Source organism: Neodiprion pinetum, chromosome 6 (assembly GCF_021155775.2).
Source record: "Neodiprion pinetum isolate iyNeoPine1 chromosome 6, iyNeoPine1.2, whole genome shotgun sequence".
Lineage (NCBI taxonomy): Eukaryota > Metazoa > Arthropoda > Insecta > Hymenoptera > Diprionidae > Neodiprion > Neodiprion pinetum.
This window is the reverse complement of record NC_060237.1, coordinates 6062970-6083067: the sequence shown is the minus strand read 5'-3', so window position 1 is coordinate 6083067 and position 20098 is coordinate 6062970. Positions and strand designations below refer to the sequence as shown.

Here is a 20098-nt window from a genome sequence, read left to right as displayed (position 1 = left end):
TTGAAATTCTTTTTTGGCCTTTCTCATTTTGAAATTATATTTACACGGTCATCATTTTTCTATGCAAATGAAAATATGCCAGAGCAGGAAGAATTTTAATATTTCGACAGCCTTGTGTTATGACATTATTTTCAAGTATTACCAAGAATAATTCATAATACGGCCAGGTACGAAAATGCTTGATTACAGCACTGATATACAGATGTTTGTAATTTCGTTATCAGTAAGGGATAGCATTAAGAGTACAATATAATTTTTTTTTCAACAATTCCGTTCTACTTAACAGTATCTTGGAACATGGGGTGTTGCGTAAAAATTCTACACACATCTTATCCTCTGACAAATTAAACGACTGGTGATTATATAATAAAAATTGTATAAGCACATCTGTATATTCAAGGAGGTTTAGTTTTCGCGAAACGAGCTTGTGTAAATTAGTCAGATTAAAAAAAACCTTTTATTTAAGGCATTTTTTGGCGAATACAGCGGTATAAACCAGTGGCATAAACCGTCGTTGCTTCTGGTATGGGTGGAGCTTAACTCTGGTCAAGTATAATGACGTCACACTGAAACGCTCTGGTTCGTTCTGTTCGTGATTAAAGGCGCGAAATATTGGGAAGAAGACTCAAGTGTAGCAATGAATTCCAAAGTTTTATCAGTATTTAACAATTTCTTCCCCATATTCGTCGATACACTCAACATATTCCATGTCTAATTCCCGATCGTATGTTCGCCTGTATTTAAATTTTGGCTCAGAGACCGCCCTGCTTCTAGTTCAACCAGTTTCGACCATGCTACAGAGTAGGGTTTATTCTGGTTAAACCAAAACCGCTTGAAAGCACCAGAGTCGCAAAAACGCGTTTGGTACCCTTTGGTACACTTTGGTTGTTATACCAGTGCTCGCCAAAAAATGCCTTTAGTGACACCTAAATTTGCACCCCGCCAAACAGTGTTAATGGTGACGAAATTCTCCCTCAAGTTTGTGGCAAGATTAAATTAGTTAAATTGTTGAGAAAATTCCAATGAATACAGAAAGTTGTTTCAAAGTTATCAAACTATGATTAAGCAGTAATCGTCACAACTAGTTTTGAATTCAACATTCTCGCAGAATGAAATTTTAATATCCAATTTATAATAGTAAATTTGGACAGAAACTTTGGTGAGAATCTTATCATCATCTTTATAGAACGGGATGAATCTTCATAAAAGATATTCTGTGTAAACTGGCTGTTAATTGAATAATGCGATAGCTAGCGGGGATCAATTAGCGTATGAAGGTCGAGCCTTAGATACCGGGAGAGGTAAGTTACGGAAGATCGTGATTGCGGGGTGGGATTTCGAGAGGCTGTGGTCGAGACTAGGGTCGACTTGAGTCGAAAGCCCGGCCGTATACACGTCGTTTCCCCAACCCCTGGGTGGAGTTCTCCGTTTTAAATCGATCCAGCATCTTTCGGCGCCGCTCTATATACGAGTAAAATTATAATGTCGAAGGTCCTTACGCCCGAGCGCGATGAGAATCATCTATAGAGATTCGCCCTCGACAACCATTGTCGATAATTTCCTCCCACCACCATCTCGGTTCCAGAACAAGCTCTCTCTCTGATACCTGCCTACTTGAAACGGAATTTTGCTGACGGTGATGGAAAGGGCTAAAGACTAGAAATTGGCAAACCACCCGGCCATATGCTAATGTATACGTATACGTATATACATACATACCTATACGTACATTCGCGGCTATACATTCCACAAATCTCGCCTTCCGCGTAAACGTGTGTATCGAAAACACCAACACATATAGAGACTGATAAACGACGTACACGCGAGCGTCAAGTTGCCGTGTTTGTGGCGGTCCTGAGGGAAGGTGGGATGAAAGGTAGGTCGCAGGAGCGGCAATATCGATTTGACAGTCAGCATCGCGCGTCGGGATCAAAGAGGTGGGCTGGTTAGCTAGTTCGCGACTCCGATGGCTCGGGAATTTGTCGTAAATTTCAGTTTTCATTGGATACGACGTATTGCGTTGCCTGTGTAACGGCAGATGGAATACGATAAAGGGAAAGGATCCGTATTGTTCAGCCTAACAATTTACGCCTGGTATCGCGCGATCTGTGACTTGTGCTGCGTTCGTGCGTGCGTGGTTGCGTGGGTGGCTGCTCCGTAGGCGCGCGCCAGCGCAACACGCGCGTGCTTCGCCAGTTCTCTCGCGATGATCTCCCGTTCATCCCGTGGGAGAACGGAACTTAGTCCGTGATTTATTTCGAACCAGTCGTGTTAGAGCCCGCTGTGACCAGACGATGGCGTTATGTAATTTGACGGCGATAAACGCCCGAGGAACTCCGCTAAAGTTTGTATATTTTTTCGAATTCATCCCGTCCGAACGCTGCACGAATTAACGATTTATAACTGAACGGAAGCTCGCCGCCGCTGCCTGGGTACGCGAAACCTTCAAATTTTCAACTGGCCAAACGGGGCTGGATCGATTGTAAGCTGAGGATATTTGAGAATTCAAATATCTTCGGTATTTGATTGAATTTGTTGGTACGGCTCGAGTTCGTTGTTGAGAATTACAGCGAGGAAGGTAAAATACGAGTATTGTCATTGATAGCTGGTTTTCTCGCGTGTTGAAAATAATGAGGAGCTTTTGCGAGGCTTTAGAAAGTGTCGCGTGCCTCCACCAGATGATGACGACGATAATGGTGCGAAAACTGAATACTTCGCGAATAACGAAAGGGGATCTGTAATCGCTCAAGTGGCCATGCCAACCAGCGGGAAAGACGAGTATGAAATGCGATGGATAAGATTCGCGCTATTGGCCAGGTGAGCGATTGATCATCGCGTTGGCACGGATCGAAGCGCCTCATTTCCGAAGATGATAATGGAGGATTCGCCGGCCCGGATGCGTCCCTACCTCGACTCCTGGGACGTAAGTGTGCGTGTCGATTATTATCACCCTTCGCGTTATAGCCCTACAACCCGTATCCCCCTATCGAAAACAAAGAACCGCAATAAAATGTGACTAATAGCTCACCCGTTGAAAATCTGGAAAACATAGAATGAAGACAAATACTCGGTGGCCAATAGCCAAGCCCCCCTTCAGGGCGCCGAGGAGGATCACCCTGAGCGAGGCACGTGGACGGGGAAGTTTGACTTCCTCCTGTCCCTCCTCGGCTACAGCGTAGGCCTCGGCAATGTGTGGAGATTTCCCTATCTTTGCTACTCTAACGGTGGTGGTGCCTTCCTGATACCGTTTACCGTCATGCTGATCATCGCTGGACTACCCCTTATGTTCATGGAGCTTTCGTTAGGTGAATAAAAATTTATTACAAGAAAACACTAAACTTGGATGCAATTGGTTGCGGAAGAAATTTTAGCATTATTTAACTGTGTTCTGATTGTCGCGCTGGTGATGTTTTTTATATAACCTTTTGCAATATGATCCGCAAGTTTGCGAATAACTCATATATATCAAAAAAAATAAAAATCGCTGGAAACTTCGGAGACATTAGAATGTGAGAAGAAATTTTTCTAAAAAAACTCGGCGAACTCTTTTCCTTTGTATTTCTCAATATTATTCTGTGTTTGTTGAAAGTTTTGCCTACTGCGTTTTCCAATCTTCACTTACAGAATCGTCTTAATTTCTCTGTGATGCTAAAAGTTGTAATTATTCAAAGCGTTAACTGCCGATTGTATCGCGTAAATCAAGTATGACGGGGTTGAGTGAAATTGATAAAAATGTACGTGTAAAATAAATGGAAATGTGACGTATGATAGATAATTTAGACTTAGAAGAAAAATAGTTTCCATCAGTCGGGAACTCTGGTGGAAAGTACTACAGGTGACATTTTAAGAGTGAATCAACAAAAAAAGGTCTAATGTCTCGTAGCACTACGATTTCATTTTCAAATTGTCAAAATAAAAAATTCTTACATGTAAAAATTGCAAGTTATGAAAACTTTTGAAATATTTTGCACAAAGCGTTTTTAAAAACAATTTTCACCACACGAAGGACAGATTTTTTAAGACCTTGCGCAATTTCATGCTTTTGTGATTACATGTAACGGAGTTATTAATTTAGGTCAATACGCAAGCCTGGGTCCTGTGGCTGCTTACAAACGCTTCTGCCCACTGTTACGAGGTCTCGGTTACGGCATGGTCCTGGTTAGCTCAATCGTGATGCTGTACTACAACCTGATTATCGCCTGGACACTCTACTACATGTTTGCCTCCGTGGCCGGTGAGAGTTGAGATATTTATTTATTTTTCGAGTCCAGTGTAAGCCAACCATGTTATGCAATTCCACAGGTGCCGGTGTTCTGCCGTGGGCTTACTGCGACCCGGCCTGGAGCACCCAAGACTGTTATACCCCCGAGGCTGCGGAGAATTGTGCCCGACAAAATACAACCTACTTCAGGGGAAACTGTCTGAATAGTACTCAGCTAACCGCGATTGTTCTTGACGTGGAAAATGGAACTGCAACCGTGCGACGGCCCCCGGCGGAGGAGTACTTCAAGTTAGTACATACTTGTATCATCGTTTCATCTCGGTTTTAGTCATCCCATTGTGTTTCCGCCTGTTTTTTTCGGTACTTCTTATTACTTGATTTGCGGTTGTGAACACTGTTTAACGTTGTGAAACGTTGTAGAAGAATGACCGAAAATATGGATTTACAACTTTGTTTTTCAAACGAATTTTCTAACTTTGTGTTTGCAGCAACCATGTCTTGGGTTTGAGCGTTGGTATCGAAGAAACGGGTTCGATTCGCCCGCCTTTGGCGGTGTGCCTCTTCCTCGCCTGGGTGATCGTCTTTCTATGCCTCAGTAAAGGTGTTCAAAGCTCTGGAAAAGTGGTCTACTTCACGGCCCTCTTCCCGTACGTCGTTCTGGCAAGTAATCTAATATCTCGGTTAAGCTCGTCCTCATTCATATAGATTATCGCACAGATAATGTTATATAACATACTGTCGTGTAGTTAACTTTAACTCTTGCACAGATCTTGAGATTACCTTGTTCTCGTCATTTTATTCTCACCCGATAACTTCCTCGTTAACTATTTTTTTTTTCTACGTCTTCGCGAAGGATCATTTTTATTCAGCTATTAAACTACTAAATTACAACGAATATCACTAAACACGATTAAACGTTGTACAGATCGCCCTTTTCATCCGGGGAATACTTTTGCCGGGTGCTGGTGAGGGGATCCTCTTCTACCTGACTCCGGATTGGCGACGCCTGGCGTCGGCAAAGGTTTGGGGCGACGCGGCGGTTCAGATATTCTTCGCCCTGAGCCCGGCTTGGGGAGGACTGATCACTCTGAGCTCCTACAACAAATTCACCAACAATTGTTACAAGGACTCGCTCATAGTGGCGGTGAGCAACATCGGTACCTCATTTTTTGCCGGGCTTGTTATATTCTCGGTAATCGGATTCCTCGCCAACGAGCTCAAGGTGCCGGTCGCCTCAGTCGTCGACCAGGGTGCTGGACTCGCCTTCATAGTCTATCCCGAGGTAGATGAACGATATCGTCGTATCAGTAAAAAATTCATTCGCTAAAACGGCGGTGTAACAATGATGCTGTCTTAACAACCGCAGGTCGTCGCTCGACTCCCGGTTGCGCCACTCTGGTCTCTCCTATTTTTCGTGATGCTTTTAACCCTGGGTCTGGACTCGCAGTTCGCCCTAATGGAGACCGTAACAACGGCGATCCTCGATGGCGTCCCGGCCCTCAGGAACTACAAGTTCTGGGTTGTCCTAGGCGCCGCGATTCTGGGATACGCAGGCGGACTGATATTCACGACCAACGTACGTCTTCTTTTAAACTTACGTTACACGTACAAGAATTATATCTTCATACGGCCCAACCAACTCGTCGTTCTTACTTTCATCGACAGGCTGGCATGTACTGGCTGCAGCTGATGGACAAATACGCTGCGAATTGGTCGGTCCTTCTGATAGCCATCGGCGAGTGCATTCTCGTCGCTTGGGTCTACGGGGCTGATCGGTTTCTCGACGATGTTGAGCAGATGATCGGGCCTCGTGGTCGTTGCTGGCGCTTCTTCTGGACTTGGATGTGGAAGGTCGTTACTCCGGCCGCTTTGTTTTTCATATTATTCTTCAACTGGGTAAAGTACGAGCCTCTGAGTTACGGAACTTACATCTACCCTCGGTGGGCCGATGCTGTCGGATGGGCCGTCGGTCTGCTGCCAGTTCTCGTCATCGTCGGACTAGCCGTTGTGAGTTGACGTAGACCTGATCCATATTCCTGATCGCAGTTAAAACCAGTCTCACAGGTCCTATAGCGCGATTCCGATCTCGATAGGACGTCGTTTTTTCGAGCGTTACTCGTCTCCATTTCAGAACCAGTTACGCGGACGTCAACGTCGGCGTTGTCAACGCTCCCAATACCCCTACGACGAGAACGACGACGACTACGACGACGAGGTCGACGATCTCGGCGACGTGAACGCCGACGGGAAGTCTAAGGGACGTTCTCGGCCCTCCGTTTGGTGCCGAGCTCGGGCCCTGCTGCAACCGACCCCCGATTGGGGCCCGGCGACACCGTCCAGGACGCAAGCGCGTACCTCGCCACCCTTGTCTACACGGGGTACGTGCCAAAATCATAAGGTTGGTGATCATTTTTCTGGTAATATTTTTTCCACTTCTCCTTCGATCAGGAAATGGCGCGGGAGGATCCTCGTCCGGAGGATTCGACTCGGCTCGGGACACGATCGTCTTGGTGAACGGGAAGCCGATGGTTCAGCCGCCCACGTGTCCCGGGCTTGTTACTGCTACGAAGCTACCCGGACCCTCGATACTGAAGAACTCGAGCAAAACGGATCTCGTCTGCACCTCGCAGCAGGTCTGAGAAAAGGTTGTTAATTGGCGCTGTTTGAGGTGCGATTTTGGTTGGTATTGTTTATTATAGTTACTCGTAAGGACGTACAAACACTAATGTATAAACACGATCACAACAGAAAATATTGAACTAAAAGATAGACGAGAAAATTATAGCGACGCCTGTCGTCTGGAGCCTATCTCGACTATAAAGAGTTCCGACGGTTTGCTAGCCGGTATACTTACCATAAATTTACCATAAATTAGATATTCAACGTATTAAATGCCTCGCCGGTGCGGGTATTATTATTATCTAAGCACGTGTCTATATACGTGTCCTAGGTGCCGGTTATCATCCTCGTAGATTCGCGGGGCGAGATATATTAGAATTAGATTGTGGTTCTCGGGTAACTTGGAGCGAGATTGAGAATGATGAAGAAGTACAAGAAATAAAAATCAAATTTCTCTATTTACATTATAAATGAGCCTCCGTTCAAATAGGGCTGATCGTTATTTTGTTCAACTTCTAAAACGAGTAATTTTTAATCCCAACATATTGAGTACAGCCGAAGCTCGTATCTCGGGATGCTATTTTCTCTGCCGAAAATTGGGGTGATTTTAATAATTTTGAATTGTTGAAGTTGTATTGTTTAAGTTGTTGAGGTATTATGATTCATTTGAAGGTTGACTTTATCACAACTCGCATTATACTGTCACTTAATCAGGTCATAAATTTCTACACGGCCCTTTCCTCTTACTATTTGTATTTTGTACAGAAATAATTTTTTCATCTTCCACTTTATTTTTTATGTTAAAAATTTTGTCGTTACTTTCCGGCATTCTTATTTCCCAAGGTGACAGATTTTTTCTTCAGGGGCTGTTTGTTTTCTAAGCAAATATATAAGCAGGGTAAACGGTAATTGCCGCCATCGCTTTCTGCATTTTTTTTTTTTCAAAGAAAGCTGCCCTCTATTATACGACGTATAGTGAAATATGGATATATTATATCGATTGTTATATTTGTATCAATGTTTTTTATATTTGTAAGAATACGTTATTTTTTATTACGGCCTGCACGCGCTGGGTGCGTGGGCTAATCTTTGCGACTTATTGTGTCGATTATCAACTATATAATGATTTACCTACGTAGGTATAATACGGATATGAAGATTCTGGAATATATTGATGCATCAATCAATACATGAGATAAAAGATAATAGAAATCCAACAAATAATTTTAAACAAAACGCGTAAATTGAGAATAAGAATTTCGAAAACGTTTAGAAAGCAACGGGATTTGCTTTGAGCCGTAAAATATATTACAAATACGTTCGATGTGGAAAAAACAGTACTAAGGTGATAAAAATTTCGAAAACATTTAGAAAACAACGGGATTTTCTTTCAGCCATAAAATATGTAACAAATACGTTCGATGTGGAAAAAATAGCACTAAGATGATTTAATTGTCGTCGTAATTATCGTGGATCTTATACACATATACATTATATAAACCACAGAGTTTACACATATACATATACATATATATATATATATATATATATATATAGTTTGTTATCTTTGAGGCTGAGATATAGAAAAAAAATTGAGTCCCTATAATTTAAAACAAAACTAAATCTGTATCAGAAGAAAGAGTGAAAAAATGAAATGAATTGGAAATTTCATAATTAATTAGTTATACTTGGAAAAATATATCAGAAGACATACCTATAACAAAATCATGAAGTTGATTAAAAAATTTAAAAGTAAACTGTAAAAAAAAAAAAATATCGTACAATAAGTACATGTTAATGCGTAATATATGTATAATGTGATACATACAGTGAGGCAAAAAAGTATTCGTAGGGCGAATAAATTTAAATAAAATGAGGAATAATTTTTTTGATTAATTAATTTTTTTAAATTCAATTTGACACTAACGTAAACAAACATACAGAATCGGACTTGTTACCTTATGTTGCGCAGGCAAATAGCCGTTGTGGTAAGTACACTAAATGCACGAATGCTTTTATCCCTCACTGTATACATCATATAATTATCAAACTCAATCAGAGCGTCCAGTCAATAAATCTCAGAAAATCATTAGGTGTATACGGGGACATGTTAATATTGTAGCACGTTTTTCTGTTTCGATAAGTTGTCGAATGAAAAACGTGAAGATATCGAGAATCATGTAGAATATGTATGTATAGTCAATCATAGATCTATTAGTCGTACGTACCTATAACTATGTACTATATCTTGGGTGCTAGCGTCCCCTCTGCACGCGCTTATGTGTAAGATAATAATGATAAAAACAACAACATTAATAATGATAATCATAACAACAAGAGCAACAACAACAACAACAAAGACAACAATAATGATGATGATGATGATGACGATGATCACGATCATGATGATATAATAGTGAGAGTAATAATAGTGAAAACAAAAATGGTAACAATAATAATTAATCGTATTATACATGTATAGAAATTAAGTATATAACATAGCGGTTGTGTAATTTATCGGTGCGGTGACCTGCAGAGATGAAAACAGTATTTTGTTAGACTTACAATATTACAGATGTTAGTATAACGAACAAAAGTCCAGATGGTTAGATATTTCGAATACATTATACGTTGTAAACAATTTTGGTGCTGTACTAGCGTGGAAGCGAAAAATCACACGTTTGTCGATATTTTATTTTGAATGTATTGAGAAATGTAATACCGCGTTACGACTTCGATTCAAAGGTTAAAACACGCAGAACGAATCGAAAAAAAAAAAATTGATCGGAGAAGGTCTGTTTTATAAAACAAATTGAAATAGTTAAAATTGACATAAAAATCCTCATCATCACAAAATCGTACCAAACTTTTTTACAACGTATATATGCATATTATATACGTATACTACATTAAGTATATACTTATATACATATATATACATAACTGTTGACAAAAGGCATACGGAATTGTCCAGATCTAGATGTACCTTATATGTATACACATACACTAATATTGTAGAAGAATTGAATATTATACATACATATATACCTCTATGTTGAATATTTAGAAATTTTAATTATCTACAAAAATGCGAAATAACGTAATTAAGATCATGGACGTAGTATGAGTTGATATTGTCTATAAGTATAAGTTGATTCCCCAGCGTTATGGTCGCTCCTACAATCAAGTCCAACGTAGCTTGGCAGTTTCACGTGCAATATGTGACTTAAGTATAAAAATGTTTCCTAAGTTTGACAATGATCAAATTGGTAATTATTATTTATATAATATAATCCGCGTGATTCTTTAATGCGAATAGAGTTATCGTTGTTCTGTACCTATTATTGTTAACTAATATCCAGGTAATTAACTCACTGTTCTATACCCGTGATTAAAATTGAAACACTGCGGAAAAATACCATAACCGGCGGTTTGGTTGATAACAGTAGAACACGAATTTGAGCGGGATATTTTGACGAGTGCAGGCACGACGAAAACGTTGAAGAACCGTCGAACGAATGAAGACTATAGATGCAAATAAATAAATACTCATACAATAGAAATATAATATATATACACATTATACCGCCAACAAAAAAAAACCTTAATTTTTTTTTCGATCTCCTACTCTATGAAAACATTGTTTATAATATAATATTGAATGTAGTGAGAGGAAATCGCCGTGTGATTTTTTTAAACAGTGCCGAATTGAGTTTTTGTATTCGCCATTTGACACGTCAGAAATCGAATTCTAACGGTTGGAGGGAGATAATAATTTTTCTGTACAACGGACGGAATTCTGTATGGTAGGGTTTGACAACTTATATATTTTCTTGGAATCAGCGCGTCGTAGAAAATTTTCAACCGCACGATCTTCGAGATATTCAAGATTGCGTAAAACGTGGTTTTTCATCTTTTTGAAAAATGGGTACCCAGTGTAAACGCCCAGTTTCCTTGACTGTGCCACAGTAAACCGTTGAATAACATCTCTCAAATACATGAAATACATTAAATTCATTCAATTAACCGAACTCGATGTGCCTGTCTATCGGGAAAATAAAATTAGCAATAATTTTGATGAAAACTTTTTCGTGTAGAAAAAAATATTTTTTCTTGATAAATACTATTTTTACACTGAACATGTCCATGCGTCAGGTTTTGAATCTTCAAAAATAGTACTCATTTATAGAATACTTTTTTTTGTCTAAATAAAAATTTTCCATTTAAATTTTGAATACTCTGTAAAGGTGGATTAACTGAGATATGAGTGCGGGAGGGATATTATGGTGCGATTAAAAATTTTCTGCTACGTGCCGATTCGAGAAGCGGGAGATCGAAAAAAAAATTTATTTTTTTTTGTGAGGCGGTCTAATACATGTACACAAACACATGCTAACACATATTTACATATGTATATAGTATGTGGGGGATTTCATCGTCAATGTTTATATGGAATGCCAGCTCGTGTTCCATTTTTTTTTTCACTGTCACGAAGACGAAAGGAGCAGCTATATTGCTGAATTCGAGCGAGCGCAATAATATCTGCAATCACCTTATATCCTTGTATCAAATGACATTCTATACATATGTATATTATGCGTTTTTCGCGCGTTACTGAAAGTAAAGGTATACATACTATATAATACATATACATTATATGTATATATTGTAACGTTGCAACAACCCGTAAACTAGCAAGTTGTTAAGTAATGTTGTTAAGCATACTATACATAAATCTCGGTACATATGTAATTATATAGGAACGAAACAGGTGAATATACAGTGTGTAGATGTACAGTCAGGTCTCCGTCTCTGCTGACTCTGCTTTCATATTCGATACAAGTTTCGTCGATGTTTTTGAAATTTCTTGACTTTCGAACTATTGCAAAAGTGTTGTGTATAATCGTTTGGAGCAAAATATTGAATTATGCCTTATTTTATTAACATCATGATTTTTTCAGAGACAAATTATCCAAGCAGTTTTCTCCAAGTTTTTTCCCTGAATTATTACTTTCATTCATTTCAATTGGTACAATTTTCCGCAGGAGCTCCGATGATAATTTCAGCCAATACGAGTATATGAGTCATTTGACGAGTTCCATTGAATCCCATTAGAGGTGCAGAGGCAAAGAATGATAAACGAAACCACCACGTTTAGACAGGGAAAATGCACTGTATCACTACCACTGTATTTATTACACGAACTATACAAAGAAAAGACAGGTATATCTATGTATATTAATAAAAATATGTACTATATTATATGGAAAAAGAATAACATATAATATAATATATATTACATGTATACGTTATAATCCTCAATGATTCGTGAAGTTAATAAAGTGTTGATATACATGGTCGATGAATCTTTAATGTAGGTGCAATAATTTATAATTATGTGTTTAAAATATTCAGGCTCTGTAGTACAAGAGTATTGTTCTCTGGATTTTTTCAACGGGCAACCGTACCGCCGTTTCACGCAACGGACTTTCGGATCCTCTCCAAATCTTCAAGATCGATTTACGCCCAACAGGTCGGTGGTCACTACTTCGAATCTCGATATAACAGCCACAAAGTGCTGTACAGGTTTTCGCTCAACAATTTTAATATAAATTCGAAACGGTCGAAACTCGGAACAATATTTTTGCATAAAATTTTTATTTTATTCATATTCTCTTGTTCTATTAATCTGAACGTAGATGAAACAGGTGTGAATTACGATGACCGCAGTCAAGAACATATCGCTGTCCGCATCCTCAACAACGTCGTGTAAAGGGGCTTGGCGCAGAGGAGAACTCCGCCGGCGATGTAAGCGGCTACGGTTAAATCTCTGCCAGTCTCTGTCCCCGGCCACCACCCTTTATAGACGCCGGTTATTTGCCCGGCCAACAGCAGGGCCATCGTAATAATACCCAAACAACTGTGGATCACCTTCCGGGCCACAAGGCTCACCTTACCGAAGCAGGCCTCCGTGTTCAGGCACAGAACACCGTTCAGGGTTACGATAACGCTCAATATGGGGCCCGCCAGGCCCACGCGAGCATGGTCGCTTTTGAAGTGGTGGGATCCGTGGTTCATCTTGTTGGCAACGACTGTCCCAAGACCAACCGCCAGCAGCCCTAGACCCAGGATGTGGAGGACCCAATGAAGCCTGATGCGACCTGGTCTTGACATCAACTTGACGAGTACGGCCTCTCCGGAAACCCCGAGGACAGCCTCGGTCATCAGGAAACAGCACTGCGGTAATTAGATCGATCAGTTTTGGTCGCATGTAATACGGAATGGATACTTCCGAAATTATATTGCTTCAGTCATTGCAGAGGGAAAAATCTTAGCGATCCATTCGTGATCGTTATTGTACTAACCCCAACCGTGAAACATGCGGGATGCCAAATGAAGAGTGAATAATCGAGCTGGGCACAGAGGACAACGATGTAGACAGCTGGTATCAGGAAGAGAAGGTGAACGATGCAGGAAAAGCCGATCGCTAGCCAGTTTATGCAACCTTTTTCAGCGGTCATGGTTCAGCGTTTGGGCTGCAACGTGCATCCCCACACAGGACCTTTGTGAGGTGAAATATTGTAATTAGAGTGGAAAGAAGATGGATGAGATTGCCAAAATTTGAATAGAGGATCATAAGTTGATTTACGCGGGACACTGTTATACGGCTGGTACTGACTTTGGTGTTAAATTATCGGGATCCCGGATAATCTCGCGGAGGCGTGTGTCAAAAAACGAACGAAATATAGTGAAAAAGTTAAACGACTGTCTGTCAAACGAACTTTCGAACGTTTGCTCAAAAAGTGATCCTCGTGAATCACGTATTTATATATCGTTTGTTTAATCTAGTCACGTAACTTCCCTGCGGATGTTAACAGAATCTACGATTAATTTCGTACAAGTTTCGATCATTTATCACTGATTGCTGCTATAAGGGAAGGAATTACAATTCTTGTCTACATGCTTCGATCACTGATTGCTTTTACATACATTTCAAATGGAATGTGTGAAATTACTCGAATCAGCGATTTTGCATTTACGCAACGACTTATCGATTTTCATAATGTACATTTATTATCTTACTTAAATCATTACATATTTTATATCTTTTGGAGAGCGGGGTGATCAGGACTGGACGTGATTGACGATGGTATAACCTGGGGAGCAGAACGTACAATATTTCGTTATCACGTCGTAAAGTGTATTTATCAGGTACTTCTGATTTTTTTAATATTCCCTTACAGTCTGCCCCACATAAATGGAATCATATCAACTTTACAACTTATGCAACGAAAACGGAACCCTGAAATCGTATTCCAAATTTCTTATGCGTCATAGGAACATCTCGTTTCCAAATTACATATTTGTTATGTGCACTGAGAGAAATTTTTAGTTCCGGTTACTGCACAGTCCTTAACTATTTTCATTCTTTACGACAATCTAAAAATATAGTTCTACGTAAAAAATGAAAATTAATTTTGTTGCTGTTAACAGAAAATCTAGTATGTGTTACTATTCTTTCTGATTATGATCACTGTTACTATATTTTCTTGTAACTGTTGCAAAATTTTATGTCTGTGTAGCAATGAATTGATGTCAAGGTTTTATTTAACTATAAAAGTACAGTAAACGGAACAAACTGATTTTGCGTTGCAATTAGGTACCAGAAAATGTAGCATCGACAATAGCTGAAAATAGTTACGTGTACCTCGCTGTTTCTTAATTCCAATAATATTCAAATACTTTTTGTAACAATGCCTCTTTCACTGAATTTTCATAGTTATTATAACAAATGAAATTTTTCTTACTGCGTGAATTAATCTAAATATTTGTTAACCACTCATCGTGCCATTATTGAAAATTTGGACTAAAGTTGTTGATGAGATTATAAACTTGAACCATTTCAATGGCGGAGGATAGTTTCTCATGATATAGATGACGTTTCAAAGGTGAGAAACAAACCTTGAGAGCAACAGTTTGATCATAGTCTAACTAACGTTTCATTGAATTCCTGAAGTTACCCAAAAATCGACCCAAGTTAATGCAGCCCATGAACGCATTAATCTATTCATGTAGGAATGGTGTGGCGAACCACAGTCATCAAGAAGAAACTTTTCGCATTCTCAATATCGTTGTATGAAGAGGCTTGGCGAGGAGGAGAATCCCACCGACGAAGTAGGCCGCCCCGGTCAAGTGTTTGTCGATTTCGGAGCTGGGCCACCAACTCGTGTAAATGCCGGTAATTTGGCTGGCCAAGATGAGAATTGTCGAGAAAATACCACCGCATCCATGAAGGACTTTTCGGCGAGTTATGCTCGCTTTAGCACAGCACATTCCAGTGCCCAAGCACAGGACACCGTTCATAGCTACTATCAGAGCCAACGCGATAGCGAACACACCCAGTTTCCCATGGATGAAAGCGGCGTGAAGAGAACCGAACTGGATACGATGAGCTATGATCGTCCCTAAACCAACGGCCAGTAGTCCCAATCCCAGGAAGTGGAGGATCCAGTGAAGCTTTATGCGACTTGATATTGGCATCTTCGAGGAGAGAAGAGCCTCTCCGGAAATCCCGAGGATGGCCTCGGTCATCAATAAACAGCACTGCGGGAATTAGTTTGGTCAATTACGAACACGTTCACACTGCGTGCAAAACTTCATGTTCCGAAGAGAGAGAGAGAGAGAGCTAAAAGTGTGTTGACTGGATCCTTGTATCTTACCTTTGCGGAAAGTTTCGATGGTTTATACATGACGTGTACTAACCCCAACCGTGAAGCATATAGGATGCCAGATGAAGAGAGAGTAGTCGAGTTGGGCGCAGAGGACAACAATGTAGACAGCTGGTCCGAAGAAAATAAGGTGGATGATAAAGGACATCCCGATGGCTGTCCAGTTAGTGGCATCCTTTTTGGTAATCATCGTTTTTGAATTCACCGCAACCCTTACCCAGTAAAATAATGTCAAGGTCAATGAGATAAAAAGATTTACGATTACGCTTACGATATCAATTCGCTACAATAATTACCGTGGTTGGCTCACTGTTCAACAATTAATTAATAGTGGTGGCGCAAATTCGGGTTAACTAACCTTATAATACGAAGTTTATCTGCCTGAGGAACTCTGGAGATTCCAGACTCCTTTGTGGAACGAATAAAGTAACTGGTTCTTTTGTAGATCTGCGCCAAGTATTATCAGAGAATAATGATGGGAACAATGATATTGTCATTCGGTTTTGATGCGCCTGTAAACGTAGGCTGAAGAAGCACAACCTTATTAAGCATCTATTTACCTATCGTGTACGTAATCTAGTCACGTACCTTTTCTCAGCCGGCATAAGCATTAAGCCTGCAATAAATTTCTTTATACTGCTTTTGATCATTATCATTAATTTTTGCTCACGCAGAACAGTTCTCAAGAGTTTGAAATATTGAATCTTTTCGACAAAATCTTTCTAGATGTACAGTAATGTTTACTGTGGAATATGATCATCTATTTAATTTCGTAATTTTTGTCCCTTGGTGCCAAGGCTGTGTCGCGATATTTAAACAATTTTGTACTACTTCTTGCATGCTTTTTTCTGACAATGAGATAATCCTGGATCTATTTGAAAACATTGGTTGCGAGAGACTTTTGACACGCAGATTGTTCTACAAAGATTACGAGATTAGCGCACTATGCGAGACTGATGTCACGTAATGGGAAATATTTGATAGAAGTAGTGATTAAAGATAAATTAAACCAACTTTCGTGTCAGAAAGTCTGTATCCGTATAACCTGATGATATGAACATGGATATATTACCTTATCGATACATAAAATGTACTTATCATGGTGTAAATATTTTATTATTAATATCATTTGAAGAGCGAACTGCAGAGGAGGACTACTTTCTGACTGATTGCGATCGAGTAGCGTGGTGAGTGCAACATGCAATATCTCGTTATCAAGCTATTGCACAGCTGTGCATAATGCATATATTAATTAACATCTGACTTACTGTCAGATAATATTCCCAGTGTTTCTTAATAGTAATTTATGATACGAAACGAGATGCGTAAAATATCTTACGAAATGGGATGAAAACTCTTGTTTGATCTTACGTGATACCTAAATTGTTGGCAGGTCTTGCACCATTGAATAAACTTGACAAAGTTATTGGCATTGATTATTGAAAGTGTAACAGCTCTTTTCGTCAACTCGGTACTTGGAAAATTTGATAATACGGTACATACCAAAATTTTGGATAACTTTTATTCAACACGGTGTGTAAAAATATTCGTAGTTGAAGGATGGATTCGGTATAACAGACACTTCAGTCATATCATAAATGTTTACATACGTTTATTATTATTATTATTATTGTTATTATTAGTGTTGTTTTACAGCATTGTTGTATATAATGTATACTTTGTGTATAATCTACGCGCTACTGTGGTTTTTAAAATATAACGCGTACTAATTATAGTACTATTAGTACTGTTTGCAGTACTAATATTTTGCATGCATCAGAAGGAGTGCATTTTAAATGAACTTGCAATTCTTCATCACCAATATTACCAAAGGGGAATGCCGGTGGTTCGAATGAAAATAATAAAGAAAACATAAGTATAATGGGTTTGGGAAGTTTCGTCTAGATCCGAAAAATCATATCTTACATCAATCGTATTTTTTGATCCCACTGCGATGTGCTATTTCCACAATTCAAGAAATGCGTCGAATTTTAGCCAACGCGAATGATACCCCTGACCTTGTTAGTTCGGTTGATTAAAAAAACGTATTCTTCATTTGCGTAGGTACAGAGGGAGGAATTCGAGTAAGTCGTAACTACGATTCACTACTATGTGAAAATCCCGCGAATTCTAACTAGCGTCGTGTAGAGAGGCTTGACCAGGACGATAAATAGGCCGACAACGTACGAGGAGATTGTGAGGCTTACGCCAAGGTCACTGCCGGGGAACGACCTCTTATAGAGGCCGGTAAAGAGGGTGGCGAAGAGCAGGATAATCGCGACGATGCCGCAGCAGCCGTGGACAAGTTTCAAGCTGGCAAGGCTCACTCTCGGAGACAGCAGCCCGGAATACGACGTGGAAACTCCGCCCAGGGCGACGACGTAGGCGACGATCACCGCCGTCAAACCCAGCTTTCCATGGTCCGATGTAAAGTGGTTACTGTTGTTGTTTATCTTGTTGGCTATGATGACACCGAACCCAACCGTCATGAGGACCATACCCAGGATGTGTAACAGCGAGTGAACCCTGATACGATTTACCCTTGAACTTTTCGAGAGGAGTAAGTTCTCCCCCGATATTGCAAGGATGGCCTCAGTCATCAGCAGAGCGCACTGTGGGAATTATAATTGTTTATAATAGGTACAGGGTGAAGGTTTTTTTGTCTATTGAATTTATCGTATGAACCGAAAGAGAGCAACATGTATAAGGTACTCCAAATCAGTTCAGACGCAATCGATAATATATGTATATTTGTATATGTATATAACTTTCGTGATTCATCCGTGATTACATTTTATCAGCTACATTGCAGATTGGTCTAGAATCAGCATAATGTTCATCGAACGTTTCACTCAGCGCTTTTATATTATTGAATGGCACTCACCCCAACTGTCAAACATGTCGGATGCCAGACGAAGAGGCTGTAGTCGGTCTGTGCATAGAGGACGACGATGTAGATGGAAGGCGCCAAGATAAGAAAGTGGGCTATGATACTCAGACAGAGATCCATCCAAATTTTGGTACTTTTCTCGGCGAACATGGTTTGGAATTTGGGGAGATTTACTGTTGTACTACTTTCGTGAAAACCAATTTATAATGGTTTCAAAAAGAAAATAATATTTCGGCACGAATGCGAGATATGAAATTTTCACACGCTAGTTGTACGCGAACACTTTTATATACGACGGTGAGGTATCAAAGTTATAAAATCTATGTTAGAAAACACTTGATTGGTTTACCGTCTTAAAATAAATCACTGTTAGTTCCGTAAATTATTTTTTACTCCAAGCGATTGTTGTATTACACTTGAATCGGAAAAAATGCGACGTTCACATGCCCGAGGCACCCTGGGTTTTGCTTCTTCCTGTGCAATGCCATTCTGATTACAGACGAGTACATAGATTTGTCCGTGATAACGTCAGATAACAAAGTAATAGATCATGTTCATTGAGCATTAGGACTCGGTCAACTGAAGCGCCGAGCATTATAAGTTTATAATAACAGTTAAAAATAAGGGACAAGGGAAAAAATCATATACTGAGTGATACGACATTACATGGTAGTAGTAGTAGGTGCAATTCAATATTTCTTTATATGTATTAGTCTAATATAATAGTTACAAATCACTGCGTTGCTGCACAGCAATACCAAAATAAAGTAAAACACTTATCAAATTCTGCTGCGCGAGTTTTATTCAATGTACTATTACGTACATAAAGGTTTTAATTAAAAAATTACGCCATCGATCTGATTACGTATCAGTATGTCAATAAATTTGCTTTAAATATCAAGATAGAGGTGAAATCCTGCTGCAGTTGTGTCGCGGATTTAATTTAGAAGTATTGAAATAATTTTAAGTGGCCATGTATATTTTGAAGATTTTATTACGCTGAATTTCTTTTAATCAAAACCCACTCGTGGCACTGCAAGATTATATTTTATCTTGAGATTATAACACTGTTATTATGCTACATTGTACATAAATCGAATAATTTGTCACAAATTCTTTTAGGTACAAGCAATTACATTTATTTGGTGTACAGAGAGTATCTGTTATCGCATACCTGTACAAAAGAAGAAGATAAACGACGAAATTCTACACATTAAAGTTCTCGAAAATCCCGACGCGTTACAAAAATTTATCACATGATTTTGTGCGTGACACGAAATATTGTAATTAGACATAGCGCGACATAATGCTCGGTCTTTGATTAAAGCATCAACGTTGGAACATTCTATCACATTTGAATATTCAAGAACCATATGCGAGTTACCGATAAGCTTCATCGTCACCCGTCGATTGAATGTGAGATAACCGATCGCAAGAGTATACACATGGTATACTTATTTCAATTGACTGATATCCTATTTTATGACAGACAATACTTGTGTCTGATACTTCCGCACGAATAAATGACGTCAGTAATACCGCCAAATGAACTTTTGGTGTTGATACACTTTATGCCAATTTCCGGAGATTATTAAATTGGTCGAGTTGTTACACGCTCCCAGTATCTGATCGTGAGTA

The 20098-nt window shown here is 39.5% G+C and overlaps 4 protein-coding genes across 5 annotated transcripts; 1 reads left to right on the top strand and 3 right to left on the bottom strand.

Moving 5' to 3' along the window:
- The first annotated feature begins 114 nt into the window (after positions 1-114).
- Positions 115-18876, top strand: LOC124221914 (sodium- and chloride-dependent glycine transporter 1). Of its 2 annotated transcripts, none has more exons than XM_069137268.1 (12): positions 115-2923; positions 3053-3305; positions 4076-4234; positions 4303-4510; positions 4711-4882; positions 5148-5504; positions 5589-5798; positions 5888-6229; positions 6354-6600; positions 6671-14053; positions 14918-16757; positions 17635-18876. In XM_069137268.1, the coding sequence occupies exons 1-10, from the start codon at positions 2870-2872 to the stop codon at positions 6859-6861; spliced, it is 2193 nt and encodes a 730-aa protein (XP_068993369.1). In that variant the 5' UTR covers positions 115-2869; the 3' UTR covers positions 6862-14053; positions 14918-16757; positions 17635-18876. The 2 variants fall into 2 exon arrangements, with proteins under 2 accessions (XP_068993369.1, XP_068993368.1); XM_069137267.1 differs by having other exon boundaries at positions 115-2929.
- On the bottom strand, positions 11810-13649 carry LOC124221923 (transmembrane reductase CYB561D2-like). Its single transcript, XM_046632358.2, has 3 exons — positions 13521-13649; positions 13207-13403; positions 11810-13078 (listed from the first exon to the last, which is right to left on the bottom strand). The coding sequence occupies exons 2-3, from the start codon at positions 13360-13362 to the stop codon at positions 12572-12574; spliced, it is 663 nt and encodes a 220-aa protein (XP_046488314.1). The 5' UTR covers positions 13363-13403; positions 13521-13649; the 3' UTR covers positions 11810-12571.
- LOC138191127 (transmembrane reductase CYB561D2-like) lies at positions 14942-15760 on the bottom strand. The gene is made up of 2 exons (XM_069137099.1): positions 15605-15760; positions 14942-15445 (listed from the first exon to the last, which is right to left on the bottom strand). The coding sequence occupies exons 1-2, from the start codon at positions 15758-15760 to the stop codon at positions 14942-14944; spliced, it is 660 nt and encodes a 219-aa protein (XP_068993200.1).
- Positions 17195-19178, bottom strand: LOC124221920 (transmembrane reductase CYB561D2-like). Its single transcript, XM_046632356.2, has 2 exons — positions 18455-19178; positions 17195-18182 (listed from the first exon to the last, which is right to left on the bottom strand). The coding sequence occupies exons 1-2, from the start codon at positions 18608-18610 to the stop codon at positions 17679-17681; spliced, it is 660 nt and encodes a 219-aa protein (XP_046488312.1). The 5' UTR covers positions 18611-19178; the 3' UTR covers positions 17195-17678.
- Between the last annotated feature and the right edge of the window lie 920 nt (positions 19179-20098).

Bases quoted from the DNA above. Each gene is read 5' to 3' on its own strand.
- LOC124221914 (XM_069137267.1), top strand. From the start codon at position 2,870: ATGATAATGGAGGATTCGCCGGCCCGGATGCGTCCCTACCTCGACTCC. The intron at 4,235-4,302 runs GTGAGAGTTGAG...GCAATTCCACAG, and splicing joins CATGTTTGCCTCCGTGGCCG to GTGCCGGTGTTCTGCCGTGG. The intron at 6,230-6,353 runs GTGAGTTGACGT...TCTCCATTTCAG, and splicing joins TCATCGTCGGACTAGCCGTT to AACCAGTTACGCGGACGTCA.
- LOC124221923 (XM_046632358.2), bottom strand. From the start codon at position 13,362: ATGACCGCTGAAAAAGGTTGCATAAACTGGCTAGCGATCGGCTTTTCC. The intron at 13,079-13,206 runs GTTAGTACAATA...TAATTACCGCAG, and splicing joins CCGCATGTTTCACGGTTGGG to TGCTGTTTCCTGATGACCGA.
- LOC138191127 (XM_069137099.1), bottom strand. From the start codon at position 15,760: ATGATTACCAAAAAGGATGCCACTAACTGGACAGCCATCGGGATGTCC. The intron at 15,446-15,604 runs GTTAGTACACGT...TAATTCCCGCAG, and splicing joins CTATATGCTTCACGGTTGGG to TGCTGTTTATTGATGACCGA.
- LOC124221920 (XM_046632356.2), bottom strand. From the start codon at position 18,610: ATGTTCGCCGAGAAAAGTACCAAAATTTGGATGGATCTCTGTCTGAGT. The intron at 18,183-18,454 runs GTGAGTGCCATT...TAATTCCCACAG, and splicing joins CGACATGTTTGACAGTTGGG to TGCGCTCTGCTGATGACTGA.